This window comes from Trachurus japonicus, chromosome 19 (genome assembly GCF_045865225.1).
Source record: "Trachurus japonicus isolate A0001 chromosome 19, Traja_1.0".
In the NCBI taxonomy this organism is placed as follows: Eukaryota; Metazoa; Chordata; class Actinopteri; order Carangiformes; family Carangidae; genus Trachurus; species Trachurus japonicus.
This window is the reverse complement of record NC_140925.1, coordinates 22,101,703-22,124,806: the sequence shown is the minus strand read 5'-3', so window position 1 is coordinate 22,124,806 and position 23,104 is coordinate 22,101,703. Positions and strand designations below refer to the sequence as shown.

The 23,104-nt window shown below is 41.2% G+C and overlaps 1 protein-coding gene across 3 annotated transcripts; it reads left to right on the top strand.

The window, feature by feature from the left end:
- The first annotated feature begins 144 nt into the window (after nucleotides 1-144).
- wdr90 (WD repeat domain 90) lies at nucleotides 145-21,644 on the top strand. Of its 3 annotated transcripts, none has more exons than XM_085760648.1 (43): nucleotides 145-497; nucleotides 671-762; nucleotides 1,092-1,268; nucleotides 1,665-1,803; nucleotides 1,985-2,155; nucleotides 2,549-2,675; nucleotides 2,977-3,044; nucleotides 3,879-3,991; nucleotides 4,136-4,366; nucleotides 4,496-4,558; nucleotides 4,663-4,731; nucleotides 4,860-4,970; nucleotides 5,167-5,312; nucleotides 5,417-5,474; nucleotides 6,497-6,615; nucleotides 7,437-7,598; nucleotides 7,741-7,871; nucleotides 8,023-8,139; nucleotides 8,735-8,970; nucleotides 9,134-9,270; nucleotides 9,606-9,736; nucleotides 10,041-10,171; nucleotides 10,452-10,613; nucleotides 10,755-10,883; nucleotides 11,330-11,463; nucleotides 11,556-11,596; nucleotides 11,698-11,820; nucleotides 12,030-12,194; nucleotides 12,288-12,370; nucleotides 12,455-12,557; nucleotides 12,839-12,960; nucleotides 13,818-13,974; nucleotides 14,065-14,255; nucleotides 14,451-14,619; nucleotides 14,817-14,940; nucleotides 15,564-15,735; nucleotides 17,039-17,161; nucleotides 17,472-17,640; nucleotides 19,582-19,712; nucleotides 20,050-20,193; nucleotides 20,723-20,839; nucleotides 20,969-21,056; nucleotides 21,181-21,644. In XM_085760648.1, the coding sequence occupies exons 1-43, from the start codon at nucleotides 485-487 to the stop codon at nucleotides 21,336-21,338; spliced, it is 5,547 nt and encodes a 1,848-aa protein (XP_085616774.1). In that variant the 5' UTR covers nucleotides 145-484; the 3' UTR covers nucleotides 21,339-21,644. The 3 variants fall into 3 exon arrangements, with proteins under 3 accessions (XP_085616774.1, XP_085616775.1, XP_085616773.1); XM_085760649.1 differs by having other exon boundaries at nucleotides 11,716-11,823; nucleotides 21,181-21,637; XM_085760647.1 differs by having other exon boundaries at nucleotides 11,698-11,823; nucleotides 21,181-21,637.
- Nucleotides 21,645-23,104: the final 1,460 nt, after the last annotated feature.

Genomic DNA, 23,104 nt, shown 5'->3' with positions numbered 1-23,104 from the left:
TAGCGTTTAAGCAAAGAGACTACACTATGTTTATAAATCGTCTTTGGTTTAAATAGGATGAAACTCAAGTATCTGAGGTGGGTTGTTTCAATTCTGCCTTGTGAACTTCATTACCCAGAATCCCACAGTATGAAACAACGCGTCGACGTCATGAGCGTCGTGCTGTCGTTGGCAACGGCGGAGGCTGGAGCGGGAAGGACACAAGAGCTGCTCCTGCACTTAATGTCAAATCAAAACTGTTGATTTACTGGTGTTTGGGAGAACCGGTAAAAGTGTTTATAGTTGATAATAATGTAAAACAATGTTATTGAAGTAGTTTTACTCACTGTTGAGAGGAGGGGGGGCGCTCCGACCTTTTAACCGTCTGTTTGCTAGCTAACAATTTAACAATATTAACGTAACGTTACCTGCTGGAGTTTCAACAAGTTGCTGCAGGACTCGAGACATCAACAGCGGATTTGCACGTTTGCGATATTTGCCACCAATGGCCTCCAAAGGTAAAGTTAACTTTAAAGTTTTTAATGAGAGCTGGGTTTGCATGTCATACAAAACAAAGACTGTAAGTACAGTCTATGGCTGTAAACCTAAGCAGTTAATCTTATCATAATGAAATCTTAACCGTGGAGTCCAGCTGAGCTCACTGTTACTGAACCTTGTTATGACTTCACAGGTTGGCAGCATCCTTATGTCAACATATTCAAACATGTCAGAGTGGAAGAATGGAAGAAGTCTGCAAAACAAGGGGGTGTGTCAACATACACGGTAACTAAGTGCTGCACAATTCGCAGTAATGTCATTTTGAAAGGCATGTTGAACCCCCAAATGTCTTTGAAATGTCAAATACCTGTGTAGGCGCCAACTGTCTTTTTAGTTAGTTAGTTTTTAGCCAGCAGGGAAGTAAGCTACTGTAGTCTAGTAGAGTCCAATGTTATAAACTGCTCTTGTCTCAGCCCTCCCATCCCTAACCTTTAATCTGACACAGGGTGAGAGACTCAGAAGTTTCACTGTATCTCTTTTAACTAGGAGTATCTATGGTACCAAAGGTAGTTTTTCTTATTTGCACTCTCTATGACCTCCCCCACCCCACCTAGGACAAGACGCTGAAGTGTTCAGTGTTTCGGATCGGGGGTCCTGTTCCTGCCAACAGCTACATCCTGATACCCAAAAACAGCAGCCAGTCTCTGGGGTTGACAGGACGATACTTCTACCTCCTCTTCAGGCCCACACCTGGCAAATACTTTGTGGTCCACCTGGATGTTGCTGTGGAGGTATAGAAGTTAGAACCTGATTTTATTGGACGAGTCTGTGCATGTGTGTATGTTGAACAAATCAAAAGCATGCCATCTAAATCATGTATCTTTTAATGGGTCTCTTTTTCATGTCACTGGGTTATTTGCTGTCTTTGTGATTATTTGACATTTTAAATTGTTGATATTTCAGACTATTCAGTAATTTTCAAGTAGTGCCTTAATGCTTGTCGCACTATATCATGTAAAAAGCTCAGACAGTGGATGATATTTATTGTTTATCTTAACATTTAACACAAATCGAAAGAAAGTCCCAGTGGCTGGTTTTCTGGTTTATCAACTACAGTATAAATGACACTTTATGGGCTGCACAGGAAGGTCTCAGTAATTGAAATCTCTCTGTGCTGTGATCTGTAGGAGGGCCAGGTTGTCCGTCTCGCCTTCTCCAACATGTTTAAGGAGTTCAAGTCCACAACTACCTCGCTTCAGTTTCCTTTCCTGTGTGGAGCTGCAAAGGATTCAGTCTACGAAAGCACAGCCAAATCTGCTAGACACGGTAAAATACATGTACACACATACTAACTATACTAATGGAGACATGACCACTGTTTTCATTGCAATATTTTTTTTTTTTTTAATTAATAACTCCACTGAGAATCCTCTGCCCCTGTATCAATAATGTAAATACTCTACTCTTGCATGTCTTGCTGAGCTGTGTTTTTGTTCGTGTGCTCCAGGGTTGGTGGGTCCAGCCCCCACTTCAGTGCGTTGGACCTGTATGATGCTGGATCTGCAGTACACACTCTCGGTCTACCTCAACCGCAGCTACAGTCACCTGAAGAGCATCAAGCTTTGTGCCAACTTGGCAGTAAAAAACATGTTCACCAGTGACCTCCTACTAGATCCAGGTGAGCCTCAGTTCAGTTTGATGTCACCAAAAAATGTTGTCCTCAAACTTCTTTTATTTTTTTACACATGCACACTTTGTAATATTGTTCACTGGTTTGAGATAATGACATGCAAAGATGTAATGGGCATCTCAGTATGGAGAAACATAAAAATTGTAATAGAAAGGTGATCTCATCAATGCAGCTTTAAATCATCGTGTCAATCTTAAACTTGAAAGCACTAATTGTGCTGTCATGTGATGAAAAAATGTTTTCTTCACATGACAATCATTCGATGTCAGATTCATTCATCTTCCTACATATTTTCATTTTTAATTAAATTGAGTGCCCACTTTGTGTGTTTATGACAAACTAAACTTTTCCATCTGCTTGTCCAATTTTCTCTTTCAATAGGAGTTTCCTTCAGTGAGGCTAGGCTGATGGGTCTGGCATCTTCTCAGGGAACAGGTCCCATACCCAGAGACATGTCTTTCCCTGTGCCCAAGGGAGGCTCCTGGCATGACCTCTATGATCATATCAAGTATGGTTACCCCACCAGAGAGCAGAAAGTGCATGATGGACACTGAAACATGTTTCTGCACACACAACATTTTGATTTGAAATAATTAGTGTCAGCTTCTCATGTGTACTGACTGCTTTACACCGTATAACAGCCAATCATTTAGGAATATTTAACAAACAAACACATGTGGCAATGTGGGTGAACCAAAACCATGTAATGAAAGATGAAGATGAAATCAACAGTCTGTGCTATTTTTGAATTAGGAAACATCTGATCTTTCTCATTGTACTGTCACAATGTCTGTTATCTTGTCCTACAGGTTTCCCTCAGAAGGAACAAAGTTACCCTTTGACTCTATTCAAAAAGCCAATCTGAGGCCCGAGGCCAGTAAGTCATTAAATATCATGCTGCTCATCATTTTCATGAAATGGCATTTAAAGCTTTTTAAAGCAACTCTTCTCTGATATGCTCTTTTAGATCGAATCATATTTTTTTCTTTTACCTTCAAAAGAAATAATACAAGAAATATAAAAATTCTGACAATCCCACATGTTGGACTCCTCATAGTCTGTGCTTAATGTTAAATCATTTGTATTATTTGTTCTTATACCATCTGGGTGAAAAATTAAGTAAGGGTTAATGGACACTTACAGAGACGTTTCGGTCAAATTGCCTGATGACCGTTCTTAATTATTGAGCTGGCTCAACTGCCACTGAGTAACCATGGCAGCAGAGACTCAGAGCACAACAAGTTTTCTTCAGCACATCATCCTCTGACCATTGGAGTCTGTGACACACAAGCGGTAAGAACTGCACTGGCCTTCTGAAATAATACTTTGTATCATGTAACGTTAAGCCGTCATCTCACTTCCCTTCACTGATCAACTATCAGGCTGTGGCAGAGTCGCTGCGGCCACAGCAGGTTTCCTTTTTCCCGCCTTTGGACGAGAGAATAGTCTGCTCGGCTGTGATATGTGAAAAACTTAGGATTTTAACTGTAAAACACATTAAAGTATAAAAGATTGATTTAATGTTTATTCATTTAGTAAGTGACCATGGTATACAGTAAGTGGGATAATGCCCTTCGAGGTGTCCATTAATTCCTTATAACTGGACACCTCATCAGGCATTATCCCTTACATCAACTACCCACTTCTAGTTACAAATTTATTGTAGTTACAAATTTATTGTAGATGACTTTTATGCCCTTGTGTTTCACAGGTTTTTTCTCAGGTCAAAGAAGCCCCAGTGGACAGGAGTCTCGCTGTGTCAGCCTCAGCAAACCAGTTCAGGATCGTGTGTCCCTCATTCAACAGATTACATCCCCGAAGCCAGTAAGGCTGACAACCCCTTAGTACTCTAACTTCTGTGAATTCAATTCACTCAGCTCTGTAAATACACCAAACTGATGAGTGAGAGCCTTTTAGTTTTCTGGGATGCTAGTATTTTTATTTTTCAGCTTTCTTTTGTCTCCTCAGCTGCTGAGGAATCGAACCCCTGTGGTGACGACGGTACCTGAGCTGGGTGTAGTCTCCTCCAGGGATGGCTGGCTTTGCCATGATGACGACCATCAGCAGCAGGAGTCGGCATTCCTCCGTCCACACCAGCGCACATCCAGGTCGCCCTATGAAAGCGGTGACAATGGAGTTCACCTTTTTGCACACTCTGAGGACACCTTTAGTAAACATGGGGCCGAAAGTGAAGAAGAGGTGAAGCTTCATATTGACCAGAGTGCACATGCAATAAAATTGAAAAGAATAATAACCAATCATGTTCAGTAGTAGGGTATGGTTTTGTAGTAACATTAAAAAACACTGTTGACCTTGTTGTATTCCCAGTTTGTCTTCAGTCCTGTTCCACATCCTGTCCATCGACCAACATCCAAAGAAGCCAAGCAGAGGGTAAGAGATGATGACAGCAGAAAATGAAATGAAACCTGATATTTGGACGTAATTGGGTTTTAAGCTCATAATAAAATCTCTGCTTTTTCGCCTCTCCTTATCAGAAGCTGCTTCCAGACCCGATACTCAGGCTCAATCGAATCATCGGCTTTGGAGGAGCCACTTCAAAGCATGTATGTTTATTTGGAGCAAAACCATCATCAAGGCTGGCTGCACATAAATAATGGTTTTCAAGGTCGTGCATTAAATGCATTAATTAAAGACTGACAAAACACTAATGCTTGTGCTGTATTACATGTAGGCTCTGTGGACCAAATCAGGAGACGCAGTGGTATATCCGTGTCAGGCGATTATCGTTTCTATGAAGATTTCCTCTAACCACCAGAGATTCTTCATTGGTCACACTGATAAGGTAAATTAGCTGTGATGTGTTGTTCTACCCCCACAGTAAAATCTCTGCCAATATGTACGATGGCCCATTTCACTAGCATCAAGTAAGGTATTTTGACTCGCTTAATGCCTGGCCTTCGGATGTGGTTGTATCCAGTGTATAGAAAGATTATTCTAGCGTATGAATAACAGATATTTAATTCTCTGCATCTCTGTAGGTGTCTGCACTAGCTTTTGATGGTAACACGACACTGCTGGCCTCGGCACAAACTGGCACTCAAAGTGTCGTTCGAGTATGGAATTACAACAAAGGAAACTGTCTTGCCATTTTTAGGATTCATGCTCATTCATTGTCCGCTCTGAGGTAAATAACTCACATAAAGCACACTGAAGTCCAAGCCTATATTTAAGCCTGCAAGCTTATGCTAATTTTCTCTTTTTTTTCCTTCATCTCTTTCCATCTTGAAGCTTCTCGTACAGCGGGGGTATTCTCTGCGGAGTTGGTAAAGATGGCCACAATAAAACAGTATGTGTATTGAATGCAGACCCTCTCATATGCTCCAGCTCCTATACTGTAATTTGTGTTTCCAGGTAGCCATAGCTGCCAGGGCCGCTGGAAGTACTTTTGAGCAGTGGGTGCTGACAACCCCCCCCCCCCCCCCCCAAGTTATATACATTTTAACATAAAGTAGCTCTCAGTAGGATGAGAGTAGGATGAGGAAGAGGTTTATCTTCACAGAAAAGAGGCGCTACATCTATGTAAGAGATAATGTAGAGTGAGCTGGTCGTTAGGGAGAAATAAACCCCCGACAGGATGAATAGAGCCCAGATGTGAAGTGTACAATTCAGAAAAAACTAATCTGCCCAAGTTTTGTGTAGGTCACACTGGCCTGAGAGGCTTAATTAAGTCTCTATTAAATTATAAATACTAATAATAAAACTAGTTAGGATTTTAATAGTCATTGGTGCTGTCAAGTGTCATATAGGTCTAAATAGACTAAATGTAAAATAAATAAATATGGGGGAAAAAACACCAGGAACTTACATGGACATCTGTGTGTGTAAGGACAGCTCCGCTAAAAAAGAAAAAGAGGGTGCTGTGCTCTCCTGCCGACTCATCTGCAGCTCACTGATAACTGTCAGGGAGCGCTCTGCTGTTTTTCTTAGTGGGAAGATTAAGATTACACATAGGACTACTTTGTTTGTAGGCCTATAAAAAGAGTTCAACATTGGAAGATCTAATTAGTCACCAGAACATTCAACATAAATTATTAATAGGCTACATATTCATAATTATTTGAATTTTTTTCCCCAATCTCACTAGGGGTGCTGCAGCACCCCCAGCACCCTTACTTCCCGCGGCCATGATAGCTGCTCTCAGAATCTGTAGAGAGAGCCAAAGGTATTATTAGATCCTATTGCACTATCTTCTATTATCACTTGGACTGACTAATCTAGCTGCTGGTTTGAAATGTCGTGCTAAAAATTGCTCACCTCATTACATTGATTGAGTCTCTCTGCTTCTGGTCCCACCGTAACCTTTCCTAGATGGTGGTGGTGTGGAACACTTCGAACATAAGTAAAGGTGGCGAGGTGGCCGTCTTGGCCAAAGCACACACAGATGTGGACATTCACACCATGAAGGTCACTTCCTTTGATGAAACAAGGTACACTGATTCTTATGGGGGTTTTTTTTGTCTATTTGATAATTCTTCTGGGCCAACTGTGTATGCCAGTATAGTTGGGACCATTTTGGTTCATATTTCTTTCCATGTGTTGACCTGGTTAGAGTAAATGTTCATGATATTGATTTATCTGCACTGTCTCGATAGCTAATTGTCCACACACGTTAGAGGAAGTTTCCCTCAGGATCAATAAAGTACCTACCTACCTAAGATTCATGACTGATAAAAACAGGTTGGTCATTAAATGAGTGACCAGTAACTGAACCAGTGTGAATATGAGGAGTGACTAGAAGTCTCAGGTGAAACATCAAAGGAAGACTGGATCCAGCTAGCCGACAGGGAGAGAAAATCTACTACAAAAATCCTAAGGATATCACTGTTTATGAAATGAGGGCTTGAATGTTGCATTAGCATAATATGTTTCATGGATGATACTTATGGCGATGTGCAGTGACAGCAAGGCGGCTGTTTGGTCTGTTGGCAGACTCCCACAGTGCCCAGGGGGCCTCTGGCATTCATGAAATTCATCATCCCTTGGAGCGCTCAGTAGGCTACAAACAGCTACATCTCCTCCAGCATTAGCATTCAGCCAATGGAAGAGTACGCAGGCTTTAGAAACCTCCTTATGGAGTCTCCAAAGGTTCACTATGCTCACCTCCGGTTTCTGCTACTTCTCAGTGTGGAAAGGTGTACCCTGGCCAGAGAGTGACAGGTGGAAAACATGGCTGCAGGAACAGAGTAGAAATAGGACACATGTTGGCTAGTCTGTGAACAAGACTAACCTCTCAGTGTTTTGATTCAAGGTTGGTTTCCTGTGGTCGTGACAACGTTCGGCTGTGGCGAGTGCGGAATGGCACATTGCGCTCCTGTCCGGTAAACCTGGGTGAATACCACTCACTGGACTTCACAGATGTGGCCTTTGAAGAGGCAAACTCCCCCAACGAGCACCTTGATGATCGAACACTGTGAGTCAGCGGAGTCACTGACAGCATCAGTGTTTACCTGCCATTGGAAAAAAGTGTGCGAGGTGTCAGATCCAGATACAGTGGAAAGATTATTATTTATTTAAAGATAGCTTTGTCCCCTCTGTGACTGTCTGTTTTATAGATTTGCTAGCAGCCGGAGTGGCCATATCTTTGAGATTGATTACAGCAGAGTTGTTATCAGAAATGTGAGGAGGCTGTCGCCTGCACAGCAACAACATGCAGGCCGGAGGGAGAAATGGACTTTTAACACAGGTGAGTCTGACATCAGCTTGAGAGGGAAAATATCACTTAATGTTATTAGATAGTTTGAAGGGAAGAGGTTGGGAAGTGGTAAAAACTTTGTAAATAGCCTGACGATCCTTAACATTGTGTGTGTGTCTGTGTTTGTGTGTGTGTGTGCCAGGTCCAGGCATTGCCATCAACAGCATCAGTGTGTCCTCATCATTTTGCGCCACGGGCTCTGAAGATGGCTTCCTGCGCCTCTGGCCCCTTGATTTTTCTGCTGTCTTCTTAGAGGCTGGTAGGCTCACCAGGGCGTGGCGTAACATTTCCTCCAGCAAAACTAACTGTAGCTGGCAGTTCCCACTCCGCAGGCACCGATAGAATCACAATGAAGATTGCATCTGCTGTTGTTGACAGTGCTGATAAGCTTAATAAATTAAGTTAAGATAAAGTTCTGGAAGTAAAGAATCACGGACCATATTTGAGTTTCCATCACATTGCATAATTAACAAAGCCCAGTAGTATCACATGTCATTAACTGGAATAAGATTTGTACTGGCTGCCTAGATAAATGCTCCATATACTGTACCACACACATCAAGAATTTCTCTCTGTAATTAGCTTTAACAGCATCACTGCAGAGGCAGTAATGTTAAAAGCCTATGAACACCTGATGCTGTAAATATTTTAAATGTTAATGATGAAGAGAGTGAATTACTTCAGAGGATATTGGATGTAGTCACTCCTCTGGGCTCTGTGGCAGAATGTAACAGCTGTGGTATTAAATTAACAACCTGCACAGACATTCATATCTGCAAATGTGCAGATGCTCATGTTTACTCTCTCGTCCTCACACAGAGAAAACTTAGACAGACACAACTCTTCTTTTTCAGAGCATGAGGGACCCGTCAGCCTGGTGTCAGTCTCATCCGACAGCCTTCAGGTGTTGGCAGCCACTTCTACTGGTAACCTGGGTTTCCTTGATGTGAGCAGTCGTGGTTACAACACGCTGATGAGGTCGCATACGGACACCGTGCTCGGCTTCAGTGTGGATGGCATCCGCCGGCATCTCACCACAGCTTCCTCTGACGGCACAGTTCGCATTTGGAACATGGATTCTTTAGATCAGGTCAGCCGAGATTCGGTCAATGTTTTAGGGCTCAAAGGAAATCATCTAACTACTTTCGTAATATATTTGACATTCTTACAACTTGTGGATCTTAGGGCTATTCACACTACTATTGCACTTGGCTGCTGTACTACATTTTTGTCTTGTTCTCTCCCATATTCAGCTGTATGATTTTGTGTCTGAGGACAGCCCCTGTTCAGTGGCCTTCCATCCAAGTGAGCAGGTCTTCTCTTGTGGCTTCAGCTCTGGCATCATCAGAGTCTTTGACATCTCCTCTGCCAAGCTGCTGGCTGAGCACAAGTATGTGAAAACCAACTACTTGTGCAATTATGGTGTTGTATGGTATCCCAACACGCATTTAATTACTGGAGAATGCAGCTAGTTAAATTATTGTCAGTTCAATTATGATGATTTGACATCTGTTGCTACAGATACAGTCTGGAAGTGACAACATGAGAAAACACTTAAATATACATATATTCTCATTAGTTTAACTAAATCTAAACCATATGTATGCCTTGTATGTGTCAGTGCTAGTACATTTTGAATCTGTTTCAACAAATAGCAGCAAATGGCAGCTTTTGTGTCCTATTTCTCTTTACCAATGACTCTGTTTTTACATGCATCTGTTATAGTCAGCACAGAGGTGAAGTGGTGGGTCTCGCCTTTTCTCCGGATGGAGAGTTCATGTACAGCGCTGACTCCCAGGGCTCTGTTACACTTTACGACTCCTCTGAGGAAGAATGCAATGTGATCAAAGTTTCATGTAGGTGTACACACACAAACACATGCACAAACATGCCTCGGGTTTATGCATTATATGTTGCACTAATCACCAATGTGAAGTTATATCAGTGCAATCCTATTATAAAATGTGCATGCACAGCATCAGCTAGCAATTTCATTACATATATTCTATGAAACTGAAGCACTGTGAGATATTGCACACACAATTTTTTTACTCTGTATCTTATCAGTTTGAATCACACTGACTAAATCAGTATATCATGTAGCCAGTAGCCACATTTTAGATCAGTGTTGAAAGATTCACACTATATCTGATTGTCTAGGTAATGTTGTGGCCCGAGGCACTGAACGCGCTCCAGACGCTCTCACAGTGAGCAGTGACAGTCGCTGTCTGGCTTTCGTTGGTCCCTCTGAGTACATAGTCACCATCGCTGACGCACGCTCTCTGGATGAGGTATCTTTAACGTTGTCATCGTTCTGCACCATGCCGTGTTTGTTCCATTAGAATTAGATCTCATCTAAGGAGTGAGGGAGCAACACCATTTTGTTTTGTTTTATTGGTATAGTGTTATTCCCAACACTATATACCATACAGAATATGTTATGTGTATATTTGATCTATACCCAGCCCTTCAAGTAAAATTAATTTGTTTCTGTCGCCTCAGCATTTGAGGTCATGTTGTTCTGGCTTCTTATTTCTTATTGTCCTACTTGACATATATTTGTGTTTCCAGTTACTCCATATAGATGTGAGTATTCTGGACACAGAAAGCCCCCGTCTGGATTCTGCACTGAAGGTCTGCTTTGCTCCGGCCTCCACTGAGCACTTGCTGGTTGCCACGTCTGCTAACAAAATACTCTGGGTTGGCACCAAGACAGGCCGTCTGCTCCGAGAGGTAACACCACAGATCTGTTGTCTCGAAATATCAAATTATTTGTTGGGACAGTCCAAGATTGAGCATTTTCTTAAAATATGTATTAACATGGTCTTAGTTCAGCCAAATAATCAGAGTTTGTCTTTGATCTCTGTCTTACAGATCTCTAAGGTGCACAAACATCAGTGCTCGTCCCTCACGGTGAGCGAGGACAGTCGATTCCTGCTGACAGCAGGACAGAATACTGTCAAAGTGTGGGATTATAACATGCAGCTCGATATTAACTCACAGGTAGACAACTGTTCCAATTAAATTTATTATTTTAATGTAATTTTATATTTTAATAAACTACATATTCTCGACATATTTACTGTATGTTTTAACTGCTGCTCTGTGTATTTTTCAAGTATGCAGTTATTTTGTGAGTGAATGCATTCAAAAGGTATTTCAACAGCACAATTAATAATGTCTCACTTAACTGATTACTGATTACATTAGCCTGTGAAAAAATCGGAAAATAGTAGAAAATCAAGATTAATCAAGAAAATTATTGACAGTTGGGCATGTCCATGTTTTATTGTACTGTATAATCATGCTTCATACCTGTAATTTCACATTCCTGTACAGCTGCAAGTACGGTAATCAAATCATGAGAGCAGTTGTCTTTGTTTCACTTAGCACTAGGAGTTTCAGTATTTTGTTGTGTCAGTACTAACTGAGGTATGTGTTGATTCCAGATGTTTATAGGCCACTGTCAGCCCATCTGCCAGGTGAGCTTCACCCCCGACCAACTGGGCGTTGTCTCAGTGGGCGACGCCATATTCTTCTGGGACTTCCTGGCACATCATGGTTACTCTTCAACTGACAGCCGGTAATAATTCATGTTGCATGTTTGAGTGTTGTTATTAATGTGTGTGAGGTAAACAAGCTCTCTAGGTTAATGTGCGGTTTCTTCCCTCACAGCTCCACTCTCAGACTAAGCTCCATCTCAGCTCCTAAATCAGGTAAATTAACAGAAGTGCTTTAGTTTAGGCATATTTTGAATTAACTTCATACATTTTATTGATTAGGACTTTTATCTTTATCTTGTGTTTTCATCTAACAGTTCAAACAAAGAGTAAAGTGAGTGGAATCCAGTTGTCCAGTGGGATGCCTCGACAGACGGTGCCACTCCCCTCCTTACGGTCGCCACAACTTGACATCAGGACAAACGGCCAAGGCGACCAGGGTGGTAAGTTCTGCTGTCCAGTTTTAAATTAGCCACCACCAGCCCAGTCTGTCTGTTGTTAAATGTATAATAAGCTGACAGAAAGTCAATCAATCAGTAGTATTGTTGATGTTTTGCTGAATTCTTTCTGTGTGTTCAGCAGTCACAGGGATTTCATGATTAGGTTTAATTGCCGTCGGTTTTTCTTCTCCTGTATCTCTCTTCTGCAGCTTTTGGCTCTGTGTCTCTTTGTGATGACCATCTGACCATCCCAACTGTTCTTGTCCAAGCAACTAGCCCAGGTCCTTCACCTGACCCCAGACCTGCCACTTCCTTCCTCAAAGTCACAGAGCTGGTCAATACGTCTCCCCTGAATACCAGCCGTGTTGACACTGGTAATTGCTCCACTGTGTTGTTCAGCACTGACAGTGAACTGCATGTTGTTTTGACAGTGTATTTTTTTTAATGAATGCTACTATGTCATTTAGTTGAGTTGAAAGGGAAGAAGCCAGTACGTCCAGATTGTTACAAGCACTTTATCCCACGTTTTAAGACGTCGGCTACTGATCGGGTAAGGAGCACCTCTCTCATGACGTAGGCACTGACTGTGTTATTGTGCTGTTGTTGTTCATCCTCTCTGTTTTCTCTGATTCAGGCTACTGCACCTCCCCAAACAGGAGGAGAAGGCATAAAGCTAAAAGCTGTGATTGGCTACAATGGCAATGGGCGTGGCAACATGGTGTGGAGTCCTGACCAAGGTTCTTGATATACTGATATACTGAAAGTAGAAATAAAACCTGAACTTTCTGAACCAAAGCACAAGAGAAGAAAATAGAGAGACATAGAAGACGAGCATGTGACTAGTTTATAACTCAAGTGCACTCTTAAGCAGCAACATGTTATTGATTAACAAATGCATCTACAGCTCTCATAATCATTCTCATAACCATATGTCATTGACCACAGCCCAGAAGGAGGATGTTTGGTAACAATACCTGTTGATTTCTTTGTCTGACCCAGAAGTTGATGTTTCTTGCAGGTTTATTTGCGTACTCGTGTGGCAGTGTGGTGGTGGTGGAGCACCTTCACACAGGATGCCAGAGACACTTGCAGGGTCACAGCGAGGAGATCTCTTGTCTTGCAGTCACAAATGATGCACAGGTAGTTCTAACAGTTATATTGCAATGAATTAAAACACACTACAACAAAGTCAAAAGTTCATATCCATAGTGTTGATGAAGCTGTTATCGGTAACAGAGTATGAAACTGTCAAGTGGAATCAAGTCAGACAGCTCACAACAGTGTGTTGAGGTGGTGGACAAACTCCCGCTGTCTAGGGGAAGTAACTGCAGTGAACAGCTTCTCAGACAACAGCAACTGTAGCAGCAAAAATAGGAGAAAAGTACTACCATACCTGAACAGAACACAGTATCACATTGTTTGCACAGAAAAAAAACAAGGTATTGTGAACGTCTTTGCTCTCCTGGAAAAAAGGAAAGGTTCTGCAGTTATTCATCTCTGAGTGTGTGGGTGTGTGTAAGCAAAGCATTAGTGGTCTTATTTCATTCAGTGTGTCTATGTATTGCAAAAATTCTGAGAAATAATACAGAGTGTATGGTACATTGTGACTATTTAGCAGAATGGGAAGAATCACAGCACCAATTTCAATGGACTGGATCTAGAAATAGACTGAATCAGACTTGAGGCTCAGCAGGTGAACTGTCTGACTGTTTCGTGACTGCAGGGCATCACTACCTCAGGATTAAAACGATATTGTTCCCTTTGTGGGTGCAGAAGGAGGAAAAAACAATGTTGTGTTTTCTAAATCTTCTTAACTTTGTCTAATATCAACAATGTGTGCACCCTGGAGCTATTTTGTTGCAGTCTACCTTTCATGTGATGCTACTGAAGTGATACTGGATGTGTATTACATGGTCTTTGCGCCACAGACAACAGAATTGGCAACTGTCAGAAATCTCACCTTTGTGAAAGAGTGCTTTGTGTTTCCTCCTTTCCAGACGGTGGCGTCAGCAGCTGGTGGTAGCAACAGCAGCAAGAGCCTCATCTGTATTTGGGACATCCAGAGTGGAACTTGTCAAGATACCATCTCCCACCACAGAGGGGCGGTGCAGAGTCTTGCTTTTTCTAGGGATGATCGCTTCTTGCTCTCTGTTGGTCAGTAAAAATTCAGTTCAGTTCGCACCCCTCAGTCATATTTTCCCTTCATCGACATTGATTAAAGTTCTTCTTCCTACCGCCGTATAGGAGACTTCTCCGACCCAGAGGTGGCCCTGTGGAGCAGCAAAACCTTCCAGCTGCTCTCCAGTGTGAGCATGTCAGGGCCGATCCATGATGCAGCCTTCAGCCCCACAGCAGCCAGCCAGCTGGCCTGTGTGGGCAGCCAAGGGGTTTACTTCTGCTGCCTCCACTCGCATGGCCTGGATGTAGACCTCAGGGTAAATGACCAGAGAAAAGCACATTTGAAACCTAGCAAATAGCTAAAAAAGAAAGTCTAGTTGACAAAACATTATTAACTCAAGATCCATTTATCCACTGGTCCATTGTGATGTATTTACTACTTCACTATTGGGGTAATAGTCTCTTGTATTTGCTCTTGTACATTAGTATTGACCTCTCTGTCACCCTTGTAGGTCCAGAGGGTGAAGTCACCAGCAGAAGTTGGTGATGTGGAGCAGACAGCTCTGTGCTACTACATGGACTCCTTTCTGTTCACTGCCACCAATCGAGGGCATATTTTTGTCTGGGACGTCAACACACAACGCTGCTTCATGGCCTGGGAAGCTGATGAGGGAGAGATTGGTACAAATTAACTGCACAGATAATAGTAGTGTTTCTAGCTTAATACTGGTAATAGTTTACACAGGAAAACAATATCAATGCTATTATTCTCCTCTATGCTTGTATTGGAGATGTGTTTTATAGTTCTCAGTAAAGACGCATTGAATAATGAGTCGGACGTGTTTTGTTGCTAATTGGATTGATATGTTTCTCTGTAGGCGTTCTGTTGTGTCGGGGGAACCGGCTGTTGACAGGCAGCAACACCCGCTGGTTGCGACAGTGGGGGGTGGACGTCATACAGGGCATGAAGCCTCAGGAAAAGGTCTGCAATGTGGAAGACAGGTTTGTCACTCATTCTCATACAATTATTTCAGAGTCTTACCTGAGCAGACGGCTCTTGTCTTTGATCATCTTTTGTGATATACAAGTATTCATACATGCTGCCCTGAGAACACAGTGGCAAACCTGTTTTGTTTCAGAATCAATTTAAAAATCAATTGAACCTTTCTTTGAAGAAGAACAACTTGTAGCTGTTGCTGCAAAGACATATTCATGCCTCTGAGGTGACTTTAGTGACTTTTATGACATCTGGTCTAGATACCACAGCAGTGCCAACAGCCCCACCTCTTGGGCTAATTGATTTGCTGTATAAAATGTCTCCAACCTTTTGTCCTGTCATTGACATCGATAACACTTTCACTTTTTTGACATTTCTAAGTGACATTTCATTTTGGCTATTTGCTACTTGGCTGATCAGGTCTGTTTGGTCAACATTTTTAACAGTTCATATGATTGTACAACTGTGAAATGATATGATATATGATATGAATGTGATCTTCTGCTGGAACTGCACAAAAAGAACATGTAACAAATTATAAGGTGTATCAAAGAATTGAAATATGTCCTCGAGTCATCGAGTCTTCCTTTGTTTCCATGGGCTCATTGTTGTTGTGTCTGTCTTTCAGAGGGACCAGTGTGGTGTTGGAGCAGGAGATAATGCTGGATGGGACGACGGTCAGTGCAGCATTTGATAACACAATGGACATGGGCATCGTCGGCACCACAGCTGGAACCCTCTGGTACATCAACTGGTCAGATAGCAGCAGTATCCGGCTGGTCAGCGGGCACCAGACCAAGGTACCAGTGTGATTAGAAATAAGCACATCTCCAGCCTCAGACTTGGAGATAATGAACATCCCAAATCGTGGGGTCCTGATGAGTTATTGGCACACAGCTGTCCATAGCATGTTACACATGTCACCCATGGTTACATGTCAAAAGCTACAGCTATGATAGTAAAATTTGTGATGTACAAATATATTATTACTACCCATTTACAGTTTATTGTGGAAAAACCAGATGCGTTACAGAGCTTTACAAAAGGACAACACACAACTGCTGCATCCTGCAGTTTTTTGGGTGTAATGTTAACTTCTTATTTATTCATTCTCATTCAGTGCTGACACACTGCAAAAGCACAATAGCTGTACTGCAGTCATATCAATTATTTTTTGCCAGTAAAGTGAAATTGCATAGATCCAAGTGTGCAGAGATCTTTTTCTTCAGTTTGGCCAGTTAATGGCCTGAAAATAAAAGTTTTTGTTTGTTTTTTTTCATATGAAGGTAATCATTTCCTCTGACATTGTAGGATTTGTTTTAATTTCAAGTGAGGCAGCCCCTCCCCCACTGCAGGAAAATCCTCCCGATTCTCTACTCTCTTCACATGTCTGCATTGAGAATCTCTATTTATGGCCTGTCAATCATACATCAAACGCGATCCTCCTCCAGGAAAAGAAGCTTTTCCTATTAGGAAGGCAGTTTGCAGCCGCTCAGGGTCAAGTGTGGTGAAACAGAACAGATGGTGGAGTGAAAGTAATGAATGTTAAGCGAAGCAATTAACAGCCCAGAAATACAATTATCAGCTTTTCTAGTGAGATACAAATAGCTCTCCCCTGACGTTTGGTACGAATCATAAAACATTTGCTAATGTGGGAGCTAGAATATATGAAAAACACTTTCACCGGCTTCTGACCAAACAGTGTTTTTGCTCCGACCTAGACCGTGGAAGTCTTTGCCTGAGGAATGAAGACTAGTTAATTACTTTTTGTCAACTCATAATTAGTGTTTAATAAACTCTACTTATTAATGAACATGGTTAGATTTATCTCAAGTTACATATGATGGTAAACATTTATTATGATAGCAAGTGTGTCTGTAAATGTAAATACTTTTAACTGGGGACAATAGGTAAAGAGGGAAAGGAAGTATAATGGAACAGGAAAGAGCAGCAGCTCCAAGAAAAATGCCAGATGAAAAAGATGAAAATAACTTGACCACAGACCTCTGGTTCTCAGAAGTGAGGGAATAGTTGTTCCTGTGTCTTAGCTCAGACGCAGGGGTTTGATTCTCTTTTGTGTTTCTCACTTTCTCTGTTCCTCAGGTGAACGATGTGGTGTTCAGCTCTGACGAGAGCCATTTCGCCACCTGCAGCGAGGACGGCAGCGTGAGGGTGTGGACCGTCCATAGCAACGAACTGGTCGTGCAGTTCCAGGTGCTCAACCAGGTGAGGGAACACACTTAAGAAACATACTCAGTTAATAGATGGATCAGACCCTGAGGGAACAGTGGCTTTCTTCCCCATAAATATGAATGGGAAATCACAGAATATCATGTTTAACAAAACAAACAAACATTTTTTATGCATTTCTAAGGTTAAATAAATTATCAGCAATCATAGAGGTTACAACATTTTTACATTTCATCAGGGGCGTGTCTCCTGTGCTCTTTGCTGACAGGCGGTGGGTGGCAAGATGGCATATTGTATGTGTATGTGTGCATTAGAAATCACACACTGCCTTTTCCCTGTTGTTCAGGCCTGTGGCTGTGTGTGCTGGAGCCCTTCCTCCACCAAGGAGAGTGCATGTGTGGCTGCAGGATACAGTGACGGGACACTGAGGATCTTCCGACTTGCCTCCTCAGAGATGGAGATGAAGCTACATCCCCATAACGTAGCTGTCACTGCAGTCCAGTACTCTGCTAATGGTGAGGGAGCATAGCACTGTCCAATGTAATTTTGAATTCGTTTTTTCTTACTTCCTTATCCTTATTTAGGGTCCGGGCAGCGCAGCTGCCAGGACACTATTGTATTCCTAGGAATTCTTCTTCTTCTTCTTCTTTCTTTCTTCTTCCAAGGAAGTCATACTTCCCATGGGCAAAAACTCACCAAACTTTGCACAAAGGTTCAGTCCCATGCCAGATTCACTCAACTCCAAGGACATGTGCCCCCCCCTCCTAGGGGGGGCACAATAAGCGTTTAAATTTAAAAACTTTAAAAATTCCTACCAAACCAACGGTAGATGCTACAGTGTTGAAACTTCACCACAATGTAGCCTCAATACTGCTGAAACTTTTGTCCAGTTAAACTTATTACAAATTATGAAGTCCATCACTCTGTTTTTTTCAATAACTGTAAAACTTTTAAAATGTATCTCCTCCCACAATTTTTGCTCAATTGTCACCAAATTTGCTACAGAGCATCTCCAGACTGTCCTCCACAAAACTTGTTTCTCGGATTTTTGATTAAGCAAAAATTGAGCCTACAGTGCATGAAAACGTTTGACTGTAAACAGTACTGTAGACATATACCATCAAATTCTTGCTAAATACATTTTCAAACTTCCTGAAAAAAAATGACAATATTCTGGAGTCATGGTTGATGAAGTTTAGCAAATATCAGAATTTTAATTCAAAAACTGAATTTTTGAGAACATTTTGAATTCTGCTCTCATGGGAACAACTGCAGCCAATGTGAGAGTGGAATTTTTAAACATCAGATTTTCTCTTATGAAGCAAAACACTTATCATTAAAAACAAATCACCAACATTTCCATGCTGTCAAGATGCAATTTATGTATTATCAGATTTTTGTTTAGATGACTGAATTATTGACATTTTGACCATTTCATCACAACAGCTGCCCGGGCACTGGCTCACCTGAGTGGATAAATGAAGCTACATAGCAGGTCTCACTACCAGCTAATTAGCTCAGCGAGTTAGGAGCTGGTTCTTGGTGTCAGAGATTGTGAGTTCGAGACCCAGCGAGGGTGATGATGATGATGATGATGATGACAGATCAAAATGTCAGATGTCCTAAAGCTATTTTGTTGTCTAAATGCATTTTATGTATTAACAGATTTTTGTTTAGATAACAGAAATCTGCGTTCACAACAGCTGCCCGGGCACTGACTCCCTGAGTCTATTTGAGAAGACACACACCATGTCTCACTTCCAGATAATTAGCTCACTGAGTTAAGCGCTGGTTCTTGGTGTCAGAGGTTGTGAGTTCGAGACCCAGCCAGGGTGATGATGATGATGACAAATCAAAATGTCAAATGTCCTCAACACGAAACACAAGACAATTGTCCTAATGGTGGCATCACAGCAAGCTTCTAAATTTAAAAATACAAATAGCTTGGACTGGACCATGTGCGAAGGCTCCTAACATCTTAGACTCATAGTAGATGTTTGACAAATACATATCATTATTTTACCTCAAAAACGGATTTTTCTTTTTCTGCCTACACGACAGTGAATGGCTTACTCAATTTGTGAAGCCACTGTTGAACTGCCACTTGTCAATTAGCTCAGTGCGATAGACAATGGTCTTTGGTTCCCGAGGTTGTGGGTTCAATCCTCAACTGATGCAAATTGGACATTATAAGGACAACTGTCTTGTCTTCCTATTCTCCTGTTTGTTGCTCAGAATTGCCTAAATTTGCCCAAAAGTAGCCCGGACCCGACCCATTGCTGCGCAGCAGCTATAATTACTTCTTTTAGTATTTATTTGGGTGACAAACACAAAGGACAGGTCAAAGTACAGCTTCAGTAATCCACAGAAGACTTTTCAAAAGACCCTCTTCATGTAATGTTGAAGCTGCCATGTGTCATTCACTTTGGCTGTGAATCTGTTTTGGCCCCCAACAGGTCATGTGATCCTTTCAGGGGGTAAGAATGGTCTGGTAGCTGTCAGCAGCCCAGTGAATGGAGCAACGATCCGTGTCATCAGGGACCACAAAGGAGCGCCGATTACCACCATCCAGTGTGTGAATGAAGAGGTCAGCCCAGTGAATCAGACCAAGGAATAAGAGAATAATGTGACAGCACAGTAGACGGTGCGATAGGTGCTTCTGCAAGAGCGAACACTTATCGAGCAAACACCTTTAAGACAAACAGTTCTTGGATTATCTTTCCAAATCCACCTCACTTTTCAAATATACTTCATATAATGTTAGAGCTACTGAATGGGTTTCTCTGACCCTCAAACAAATACCTTTTCTTTTCATCAGCTCTCTACAGCTAGAGTACAAGGTTATCTCTGAAAGTCTTCCCTAGGTTCCTGTGACATTTTTTCAGCAGTACATCTCTTAAGATGTTTTATCTTCTAATCCCCAGTGTAAGAATTTCGGACTGGAAGGAAATGAGACGTGGTTGGCCGCCAGCTCCGACAGACGTGTCAGCGTGTGGGCTGTGGATTGGCTGAAGGACAAGTGTGACCTGCTAGACTGGCTGACATTTCCTGCTCCGACCTACCATGGGGTAGCGACTCTTATGTTAACCAATAACATGATCGTAATGACCAGAAATGTCACTCCAAATGTCGAGTGCTGCTGAATATCCCCCTAATTTAAGGCTCAAGCCTACTCATGCTTCCTTTTCTGATGTGAAGACACAAATTAAAACATTTCAAAGGAGGTTAAATCGAAAGCAACTGGACTTAGTTATTTGTCTAGACAAATAACTAAGTCCAGTTGCTTTCGATTTAACCTCCTTTGAAATACTATGACCTGGGCAAATGAGAATATGCACCGACAAATTAAAACACTAAACGATGGGCCTGATACCTAATCCCACCTAATCATGTAGCCAAATAATGCATTCAGTTTACAACATATAATATAATTCCCTGTTTCGTCAAATAGTCAGATTGGATTCCAGTTTCAATCTTATTATTTTAATTGACGCCAAATGAGTGTTTCCTCTTATGTTTGTTATTTTGACATGGTCTGGTATGTTGTTATACTCTGCTCAGTCTGTTTCATGTGTCTATAAACTGTTTGTGTTGTAGGACGACAGCCCACCTCCCAGTCTGGCTGCCTTCTGCCCAGTGGACCCTGGCCTAGTGGTCTATACTGGCTACGGAGTAGAGAAAGAGCTGTCCTTCTACAGCCTGACTAAAAAACAGGTATGTGGACACTCACCCTGCTTCAATGCCATAGTGCTGGGATTCTTCCTGTCCCTGTAGAAAGTAGATGTCTATGAATATGTGTGTAATATCATACAATGTTTATATTTTTGTTTTTTATAACTACAGATAATAAAAAAGATTGCCCTGCCCCACTGGGCCACATGCCTCAGTCTCTCCTCGGCTCACAGTCAGCTCATAGCTGTGGGATCAAAAGGTAAACTATCATGTTTGGGTTCATGATGGGAGACCAGCTTTTTAAAAACAGTTAAGAAATCCGTAATGTAAGTTAGGAGGGTGGGTTTAATGAATTTCTCACTTTGTTTCTATTCTCTTATCAGAGCGAGTGTTGAAGCTGATCAAGTCGAGCAGTGGCAAGTTCCAGGACTTCTTGCAGCACAGTGACTCACTGCAGACGTGTCACTTCTCTCCCTCCGGGACGCTTCTGTTCACTGCAGCTTATAATGAGATCCTGCTGTGGGAGGTGCTGGGCCTCTGATCGGTTTATGAACCGTAGACCTTGTAGGTTTATCTCTTCACATGTGCCTAGTTTATACTATTACTTAATGTAATTTTATTGTCCCATAAATAGTTTTTTATCAGATGTTTTTTAGGGAAATGGTTAAAACTAATGGTGATGTGATTTGCTGCAATGGAGTTCATGTAATTAATTGTTTTCTTTCATGTGTTTGGTTTTCAACCTCAGCTATTTTTATGGAGAGATTGTTTTGTACATCCAGTTACTTCGAATGTTTGACTATTTATTTTAATTTAGGATTTTAATAAAAAAGCAGCATGAAAAATTACAATCTGCAATGTGAGAGTGTGACAATAACAGTACTAGAGTGGCACACACGAATACAAAAGAAGACACCTTCAACAACCCCCCACAGGAACAGTGGCGGTCAGGTGTACTGTTAACAACATTTTGTGTGAATCTTCCTGAATTTTAATTGTAGAAACTGTTGTTTCGGTCACAGTGACTTAAATTCAGGCTTCCCAAGTCAAATGACAGTCTCTCTAATTACCAGCTACCAGCTGGTTTTAGTTTGCTAATAGTTTTTGTTTGCAAATAGTCTGTATGTCAGTTGTATTTACGGTAGGTATTTGATAGCAAAAAAAGTCAAATCTATAAAATGAAAGTAACAGTGGTCCCATTGTTTTTTATACAGTATATAGTAGTTTTATGCAACATCATTATATTAAAGGATACAAATATGATACAAAACCAGTTGGAAGTAGCAAATAAGACAAACACAACAATGACAAAGAGAGCACAATTATTGAACATTACATATACAATGAAATAGGACCAAAACTGGTAGACTAACTCAGACTATGATAAACACCAGCTGACCCTGTCTGTACATTACACATGGTTTATTATGATTTTCAAAACCCCAGAAATGTTAAACTGATTTCATCATTGTTTCTCTTTTCATGGAGTTAAACAAATGTCTTGTGCTAAAACACAGTGTGTTTATGTGAGTGAGATTGTTTATATCAAATCAGCCTCTGGCTGAGGAACATAATATCACGTTACTATGCAAATGTGATGTTATTTTTGTGAAAACTGCATCTGCAGTGGTTTTGGCTTAGTCCAATGCCAATTTCAAAGGTTTGGATATGGCTGCAATAACCATTTTGAATAGTAGATACCACTGTTGATTCATATTTGGAAGCTGTTTAGGACCCTTAAGGGAAGAAATCAAAAGAGTGACAAATCAAATAATTTCAACAAAAATGTTTGAGCAGAGAACTATAATCATGATAATTAAATGGTGTATTACATTGTGCTACTGCTGTTATGTGAAGGGACCATTTTTCTCTACAAGAAAGATCACCTGAGGTGATTATAAGGAGACAGTTATTGGAAGAATGAATATGATAATCATCTCATCCCATCTGGATTTTCTAAATATCTCGCTTTTATGAATAGAAATCATAATTATTATAAATCATAACTGTTTGGATTATAATTAAGCTCTGCCCCTTAACATAGTTAATAATAAAAAGTATTGTTGCAGTAAAGTATCAGACAAAGATGTGAATGATATGTTTAATTATATTATACAGAGGGGCAGAGTGACACACACACACACACATATATATATATATATATATATATATATATATATATATATATATATATATGTATGTATTTTTTTTTTTTTTTTTTTCATCTTTTGGAGAATCATTTATCTTCCACAGCAGTTTTGACCAGTGGTGTCCAAACCTTTCCCTGCCACTGTGCTGCAGCTTCCC

Bases quoted from the DNA above. Each gene is read 5' to 3' on its own strand.
- wdr90 (XM_085760647.1), top strand. The intron at 2,156-2,548 runs GTGAGCCTCAGT...CTCTTTCAATAG, and splicing joins TGACCTCCTACTAGATCCAG to GAGTTTCCTTCAGTGAGGCT. The intron at 9,737-10,040 runs GTAGGTGTACAC...CTGATTGTCTAG, and splicing joins CAATGTGATCAAAGTTTCAT to GTAATGTTGTGGCCCGAGGC.